The following is an 8,656-nucleotide window of genomic DNA, read 5'->3' as shown; positions in this document are numbered from 1 at the left end:
CATGAGGGAGTGAAGGATAGAAGAAATGTTTTTGACTTTTTGAGTTGGTTGGAGGACATACATACACGTAGATAGGTAATTAAGACAGAAGAATCCATAGAACCTAGAACAATGTCTACATAGAATAGGTATTACCTCATGAGCGCATAACTTGACGTAACTTCCTACTTGCCCATCTCTCATACCATCTTTGCTATCTAGTACCACAGCATTGTAAACCTTTACCTAGTCAACGCCAACATACTTCATCCAGGCAGACCAGGCCTCAACATTTAGCGAAAATGCCCTGCAGGGGCCTGTGAAGGTTAAAAATCCATCTAGGCCAGCAAGACTCGAATATGTAGCCAGGATTTCATATACTTAACAGGGAAAGGGGGAAAAGGTGGTTTTTATAGAGACAAGTCTCTAATAGGATAAACAACACAAGGGGTACCGGTATCGCACCAACCCATCCATCCACATGCTCATTGTCTTCACCGTATTACCCGCCAACAACAATGGATCCTGCACAGAAATATATATACGTGTGAAATATATATGCGTAGGTGTATCAAGTCTATTATCCCAGCCCAACCGACCTCTTTCTCCAAACTCCTTATCCATGTCATGCCACCATGCCAGAACCTGTGAGATTCCTCCTGACCGGTACCCACGCCAAACAAGCCAGAGAAACCATGCCAATACTCATGGGAACCAAAGGCCAGACCTGCTATCTTTACCTCCAACACCAAAACCGAGACCCATATGGCAAAGAAAAAAGAAAAGAGGAAAAGAAAAAAGAGAGAGAGAAGAAATCAAGGCCTCTGCCCCAAATAAACGTACGGTCCCACCCCAACTCCAACCCCCGCTTGTCCAGCAGCAGCACCACCACGAGTAGTAGTACATACTGCTGCTGCTGCTGCTGCTGCTGCTGCGGAAGATGAGCTCACGCTCGAAGAAGGCGCCGAGGAAAACGAGTGTCCCCCCCTCACAACAGATAACGATGGCCTATTAGCTGGTGGTGGTGGTGGTAGCGCCGGGCGACGATGATGGCGCAAGTGGTGCCAGGCGGCGGGACTGCTGCTTCTGCTGCGACTGCGGGAGCGGGGTCTGCTGATTCGGCCGCCGGCTGAGTTGGGGCGGACGATGATGGCGGAGTCGTGTGGGTGGTGATGGCTTGGGGGGTTGGCGTTGTTGTAGTTGCTGGTATAGTTCTGGTAAGGTTGTGTTGTCACGAAGGTGGTAGTGGTGGTGGTGATAGTGGTTGTGGTGGTGTCGGTGCCGTGCCTGAAGGCGGGATTGGCGGTAGCAGAAGGAGGGACGTCGGGGATGCGGTTGATGATGGAGTAGGTGGTCGTCGAGGGTGGCAGCTCGTAGGGCCCGGGGGAGCGGTGGTGGTGGGTATGGACCGGACGGCGTTCGGTGAGGAGAGTCGCGAAGGTCGTTGTCATAGTCCCGGTCTGAGCTGGGCATGCCGGAGCCGGAGCCGGAGCACGGGTAGTAACCACCACCACCACGATCACCACTACCTCCTCCTCCTCCTCCACCACCACCGCCACCATGGCCGGGTACAATACCCATATCACGACCACTCCTTCCATCCCAACTCCAACACCCTTCTTGGTTTACCATCCCAACATCTCTTATCCCCTGCCTCCCAACAACCACTCCCTCCTCCCCCTTAGGCTTCCTCCTCCTCCTCTTCACCAAAAACAACTCCAAATCCGCCTCCACCCTCGTCAAATACAACCCCCCGCCTCCGGGTCCAATCCACTCATCAATCAACCCCGCAATCTCTCTAAACCCCGGCGTATGCCCGCCCTCTCCCCTGGCCCTAAACCCGCAGCAAATAAACAAATAACAATGAATCAACTCGTGCAAAAACGTGCTGATGAGCAGCCGCCGACTGTACCGCGGGTCCCGCAAAATCGGCTCGCTCAGCACAATCAGCGTCTCAAACCCCCTCGTGCGCGCCGACGCTCTCCGTAACGCAGTCGTCCCAATCACGCGGTGATCGAACCGCGCGGCGGATGCGTGCGACCAGTCCCACGCCACCCGCTGCGACAGCCGGCCGTTGAAGAAGATCTCGTTGGCCGCCGAAAAGATGCTTTCCAGCGCGGCGGCGTCGATGGGGTACATTTCTTCCACCTCCGCCTCGTCGTCGGCGTCGTCGGAGTCGTCGTCGTCCAAATTGGACCGGTGGTGGTGGTGGTATGCCGTCCCGCGGCGGGGCGAGATGATGTTCCGCAGGATCCGCTCGTGCTTCGAGTCCGGGTTGCGCCGCCGGAAGGTTGCCAGGTGGTCGCGCACGCGCCGGGCCGCTTCGGCGTCGTCGAGCAGCTCGGTGGATGCGCACCCTTCGGTGGGGTCGGGGAGGATGGAGTGGCCTGAGGCGGTGCGTTCCATTGCCGAAGGGGCGGCGGCGGAGGTGGAGACGGGGCCGGTTAGTTCGGTCGAGGGGAGAATTAGGATGGGAGATGTGAAGACCGGGTGGTGGTGGTGGTGGTGGTGGTGGTGGTGGTGGTAATGTTTTAGAGGAGCAACATGGTGGTGAGTATGGTGGTGCGCGTGGTGAGGAGGAAGAGGGATGATGGGCGGGGAGTTGATCCGAAAGGGCTCGGCAACGGCCCGGAAAGCGACGGGGCCGTCATATCGAGGACGTTTTGGCGGGATGTTGTTGTAGTAAGTGGCATAGTCAAGGCTGGTGGTGGTGTTGTCGGCCTCGAGTGCTTCGAGTGGACGTCGCCTGGACGGAGGAGAGTAATATGCCGGACCTCGAGGACTCGAGGTGCGCAAGGGCGGGTAGTTGTTCCCGCCAGCTATTGGTAGTGCCATTGGACATGCTCAAGCCGTGATGTGTTTTAGGGAAATCAAGTTTCCCAGCGAACGGAGGAGTTTTGTGTTGTTGATGGTGGTGGCGAAGAGAACCGGATGGTGGCGAGACAATGGAGACATAGGTACAGCCAAAAAAGGGCCTATTATTGGGAGAGACAGGAGGCGGGAGAACAAGACACAAGAATGTCGGAGCCACCAAGGAACAGACACATGGGGCCGGTGACCGAATCAATCTCTTCAACCTGACCGAGTCCAGTACCAAGTATAGTATGGATGTACAGGGGAGCCTTCGGGTCTTGTTGGTCAACATGGACGCAAACAGACAGGGCCAGGACGCAAAACAAACCAACCTCACGGAACCTCACGGGGACGATCCTAGTGGAAGGACCTCTGGTAGTCCGCCTCGCCAGCACAGGAGCATCGTCAACGTGTCGCCATGTCTAACTGGCCGGCAACCTGACATGCAGATTCCCAAATCCAATCATGGGAAGGCCCATGCGGACAAAAGAAAAAGAGGGTCTGTTTGTGGCCTGTCGGCAAAAAGATTGGGTCCCAAGACAAGACGTCGGAAGGACGAGGGGGTAGTAGAAAATGCGAGTGAATAATAAGGTGTTCAGGTTTTTGTCTGGCCGATGTTCGTTTCAGCTCTCAGGTGAGACGTTTTCATCTTCCCCAAGCCACACACAAAAAGCCATCCACCAAAACCGTCATCGGCAATGCCTTGTTCCCAGCCCAACCTAAACCTTGCCCGACCCGACGATCAACCCGGAGGGTGTCGCTCTACCATGCCGATCCGCAGCCTGCGACTGACGGTCTGAGGTTCCGATGCGAGGCTCGCAGGCGTGCAATTCCCTTCCACTTCAACATACCTGCCTATTGTCAAGCCAGGACAGGGACTGAAAGAAAGGCACCAGGGAAGAGAGAATACGCCAAGAGAAAGCGGAAGAGGGGAGTACAGAGAGGGAGAGTGAGTGAGTGAGCGAGCGACGTGGGCCAAGGCGGTGTGTTGTCACTCTGGGGGAACGTCCCGCTGCGGCATATGCAGGAATCGGCGGAAACGAGCTAATAGTGGCCGCTGTGCTCCGTAGTGTGTGGAATGCATCAGCGGTGGAGCAGCGGCTAGGTGGCACTGATGGAATGGTGGTGAACCATTGGTGTCTATAGGTTTTGGCATGTGGCTAGATGTTGCATTTAGGAGAGGGATTCACAGGAGAAGAGGGGAGAGGGGAATGGGCAGAGGATTAGGAAACAGAAGTGTGACAGGTAGGTTGTAGTGTGAAACTTGAAGTTTCTCGTCGTGATGGACCTCCGCTAAGAGCGCAGGAATATTTTCCCAAAAAGGTAAATATTGGAAATGCTCCACATATACTCCGTATGCTTCTCTTGTCTGGGGTAAAGGCCCATCAAGATCTGGTGACCCAAGAAAGTGGGAAAAAATGCAGAAAAAAAATATTCTCTTTGGGTGGACTCAACTTCTGCAGAACCCATCAGGTCTGTATGACCCAAAACAACCTTGGAACATTACCTTACTTCCCTGAGGTACCACGACAGACGCCTTCGTGGAATGCCAGACGCCTTGCTTCCAACCTTGGAGGTTCAGGCCCACCTCCTCCTGGCTGCGCAGCCCAGTTTCCAGCAATTGGCTACGATACAATAAACTTTTTCAGAGCTCGGTTAAGTATGTCGCTGCCATTGGTCGCCTCACATTTCTCTCTGGCAAAATCAGATCACCTCACGTCTTCCCACACCCTTCGGATGAACGGTTACGGGAAACTCCAGGTACATAGGGACGGCTGGGTCTGTTGTGAAACGGCATGACCGACGGACGAGGCGCCTGTATTATTTTCTCATAGGGTCCACATCGGAGCTCCCCACCATCAGGTCGTTCCCAGCCCGGGCCGGAATGGAACCCGAACGGCCTCCGGCGAAGCCGGTCCCGGGTAGGTCCCGGGCGAAGCCGGAGGTGTGGGTCCTTCTGAACAACAATCTGACCCAACATTGAGATGTTGACGATGAACAACCACCCATCATCTCCATGATCCATGATAATGTCACATCCCCAACTCCTACCAAGCCAATACTTGTATCATAGCACATTACAACATCAACATGACCATCCATAATCATTTTTATTCACCCGCTTGCCTCCTTAACTTCCCAGACTAAAGAGAAACAAAACCGCTGTCCTGTTTCTATAACACCAAACACATACCCGCTGCACCTCTCTAACAACCGATATCCATATCAACACATCATATGACTAGGTAAACCCAATCATTCACCACCCGTCTTACCTAGGTACCTATGTATGCAGGTAATCCAGTATGAGAGGTAACATCCACTTCACCACCCACACCAAACCCAGTCAATCCCTAAACCCCCAAATTACCTATCTATGACCACACCCCTCCCTCCTCCCAAACCCCACCGCCAGCACCACCCCAAAACATTCCCCCCTCCTCCTAAGTCGACGGAATACAAAAATCAATCCATGTCCCCAAATAATCCAACCTATTCCCCCTCGCCTCGGCCGCTTTATAAATCTTCTCAAACTCCTCGTAATTCAACCGTCCCCAGCCGCCCCTCTCGCGCGCCTCCTTCTCCGCCAAGTCGAGGCGCTTCCACGTGAGCAGCGTGGCGCGCGGGATGGGATTTGTCGACCCAGAGGGGCCCGAAAAAGATGGGCAGGACGGGTCGTGGAGGAGGTGTTCGTGTTCCCTGGCCGCGGAGTTGGCGGGGCGGCGTTTTTTCTTCTTGGTTTGGCCGTTTCGGGACGAGGATTGTTGAGAGAGGCAGTAGCTGCAGGAAGGGGTCTCGGAGCCGTTGGTGGTCGTGGTGGTGTTAGCATCCGGGGCGGGGGTGTTAGAGTCCGGGTTGGCGGAAGAAGGTTCCGCAGATTCGGGGCTGTTTGTTTGTTGGTCCTCGGTTTCAGATGACGACGGCTCCTGACGCTGCCGGCTTGTTTCCTCCACCGAATTGGGGCGGAACTGCGGCATGGTAGGATCGCGATAGACCTCGGGCTCTGGAGCCTGGGACTGCGACGACTCGGCCGGTTCGTCGGAGATCAACGGCGGCAGGGACCCATCATCATCACTTTCGGCGCCGGTCCCATTTTCCTTGTTCTCATCCGCCGTCTTTTCCGGCTCTGGCGTAATGATCGAATAACCAGCCTCGGCGAGAAGTTCCTCCAGGGTCTTATCCTGGGGCTCTTTGGTCTCTGCCGGGGGCGACGGCGGCTTCGACGCCTGCGGCTGTTCCTTTTCGTTTGGATCGAGGGACTGGAACAAATGCCGATACTTGTCACGCAGTTCCTTGGTCTCGGCAGCCTGGACGGCCAGATCCTCCTTCTCCTTAAACAACGTGTCAAGGATTTCGTTGAACGCCTGCTGGGCAACTTGGTAAAACACCTCCTTGCCAGCATCCCGCTCGGCGTCGCGGATGTCCATACCACCCCACCGCTCCGGGATGCTGCGTGACGAGGTCGACGGGTTGGACCGGACATCATAGTCGTCGGTGTCTTCGGCAAACCGCACCTTGGAGGATGAGCGAGAGCGGGCCGACAGCGGGGGCCGCTCAGCTTTGGCATCTCCGCCATCGTCGAGACGCGCAAGAATATCATCATCGTCGCTCCAATCCTCAGGAGGCATCATGCCCTCCTCCTCGTCCAGGTAGAACTGCCGGCGTTTCCAGCGATCAAACAACTTCCTACGGGCGTTGATGCGTGCGCGGCGGTGTGACGAGACCCAGTACGGGCGTTGGCGATCGCTCGAGCCCGGTCCCTCACCGTCGGGAGTTTGGTTCTCGCGGCTGGCACCGTTCGTGGTAGCTCCCTGTGTCGCACCCGTCGGTTGCTGGCTCTCTCCCGCCGAGGGTTGCGAGTTCTCGGAGCCGCCCCTCAAAGCCTCGTCGAGCGGGTCGTTATTGACCTCCTGAACGTCGCGGACGGTGTTGTCCCGACTGTTGACGACGAGCAGGAAGTCGTTGCCATCGCGGGTCTCGCCGAGCAGGAGGGCAGGCAGTTCGCTGATGCTGGTGGGCGGGTTCAAGAGGCTGTTCAAATACTCGACGCCGGTCCGCTCACGATCGTCGCGGGACTGTTGGCTGGTGATGGGCACGAAGCGGCGCTCGACAGCTTGCGACTGGCGGGTAAACAGGTCGGTCAGGATGTCCTGGCGGCCGACGGTGTCTGGCGAGTCCTCGTTCACAGCGCGGTGGTTGCCGTCAATGACGCTAACTTCGCCCGTGGTCAGGTTAACCCTCTTTCCCTCGGCGATGCGGTCAGTGTCTGCCTCGGAAAAGCCGCCCTCGCGGCCGAACAGGCTGCTGAGGGGCTGGCGGCCGGAGATGACCTGATCGACCTCGACGGCATTCATGGCCTGTTCTTCAAGACCCTCGAGGATGCCACGGTGCATGTGTTTGAAGACGGCGTAGTAGGCGCGGAAGAGGCGGAGACAGTCGCGACGACTGATGTAACCATCGCTGTCGAGGTCGTAGCCGCGGAAGATCTTCTTGAGGCGATCCTTGCGCTTGCGGTAGGCGGTCCCGCGGAGGAACTCTGCGAATCCGATAAGGCCGTCATTGTTGTCGTCGTAGAAGGCAAACATGCGATCGTGGAGGAGGTTTGGAGCCATGTGATGGTATCCGCCGGAGGGCACTAGATATCGCTCAAACGTCTTACGGTCCATGGCGATGCCCAGCTCGTCCGGGTCTTCGCGCCACTCGGTGCAGGCCATGAAGGTCCACTGCTCCCAAAGAGCCTCGAGCTCGGGGCGCTCAAAGCCCGTCTCGCGGGTCAGCTTAGGCATGAGGTGCTTGGGGAGCAGGCGAAGGCAGTTCTCCGGGTCGCCGGGGTACCAGACGGGCTGCAGCGGGCGGGAGCCGAGACGAGGGATGGGCACGCGGATCTTGTAGAAGATGTGAGTCTTTGTGTGCATGCCCTGGGCCTCGCAGGTCTCGCAAAGGTCAAAGTCGGTGCAGTTGGCGCAGCGGTAGCGGATGCCTCGGATGGGAGTGACGCCGCAGCCGTTGCAGAGACAGCCTCGGTGGACGAAAGCGTTGCGGCGAGCATTGTCTTCGGAGACGCGGAAGAGCAGGTTGACAAAGTTCTGGCCGGCGCGCTGGGAGAAGCTGTCGTGGTGATGGTGAGGCTCGTGGTCGTACCAGTTGTCTTCGCGGACGTGGCGCTCCGTCACATGGTCTCCGGAGGCGGACTCGTTGTCGTGGAGGTCATGATGGCGATGGCCGTGATGGTGGTGGTCGTTAGCGAGATGCATGTTTTCGTCGTGGGACTCTACCGATGTGGACGAGGCCTCGGAGGGTTCGCGGGAGTGGCCATGGTTGTTGGAGGCATGGACGACGTCCGGGATGGAGCGGCGACGGTGGCGGATGGCGTTGCTGCGGTGCAGACGACGGGAGGGTTCTGCGGGGAGAGCGAAGGCAGCATCGTCCGAGGGGTTGTAGGCGCGGTAGCAGTAGTATCCCAGAGTGATTGTCGCGGCGAGAGAGGCGACGGCGACAAGTATACGCGGCCGCGTCAGCGTCGAGGCTGCGGCAGAAGAATCCATGACGGCGCGAGCGGCATCGTGGACTGCGAAGAGGGGAAAGCGGGTTTCCTGGAGAGCGTCGTGCAGCAGAAATGGGATCTAGTTGAATCTGGATTGGTGGTTGTGATGTGGTTACAATCCCGAGGTCAAATCAGTGCTCGGCAAAAGGTTGAAGTTGGCTCAGAGTTGAAAGTTGAAGGCTGGGCGAGAAGTGGTTGAGGTTGAAATTGCGGCTTGGAAGTTCCAACCTGGAAGAAGTTGGTGTGGTATGGTGTGTCTGCCCTGCTTTTCCAGTTGTG

At 56.9% G+C, this 8,656-nt stretch overlaps 2 protein-coding genes across 2 annotated transcripts; both read right to left on the bottom strand.

Moving 5' to 3' along the window:
* Window positions 1–990: 990 nt before the first annotated feature.
* Window positions 991–2,814, bottom strand: VTJ04DRAFT_1609 (uncharacterized protein; the record flags this gene model as incomplete). The annotated part of the gene is made up of 1 exon (XM_069359315.1): window positions 991–2,814. The coding sequence occupies one exon, from the start codon at window positions 2,812–2,814 to the stop codon at window positions 991–993; it is 1,824 nt and encodes a 607-aa protein (XP_069224217.1).
* A 2,462-nt stretch (window positions 2,815–5,276) lies between these two features.
* VTJ04DRAFT_1608 (uncharacterized protein) lies at window positions 5,277–8,378 on the bottom strand (the record flags this gene model as incomplete). Its single annotated transcript, XM_069359314.1, has 1 exon — window positions 5,277–8,378. One exon carries the CDS (start codon window positions 8,376–8,378, stop codon window positions 5,277–5,279), a length of 3,102 nt encoding a protein of 1,033 aa, XP_069224216.1.
* Between the last annotated feature and the right edge of the window lie 278 nt (window positions 8,379–8,656).

The sequence above is a fragment of the Mycothermus thermophilus genome, assembly GCF_041956435.1.
Source record: "Mycothermus thermophilus strain CBS 625.91 unplaced genomic scaffold VTJ04scaffold_1, whole genome shotgun sequence".
NCBI classification, from domain to species: domain Eukaryota; kingdom Fungi; phylum Ascomycota; class Sordariomycetes; order Sordariales; family Chaetomiaceae; genus Mycothermus; species Mycothermus thermophilus.
This window is presented reverse-complemented; position numbering and strand designations above follow the sequence as displayed.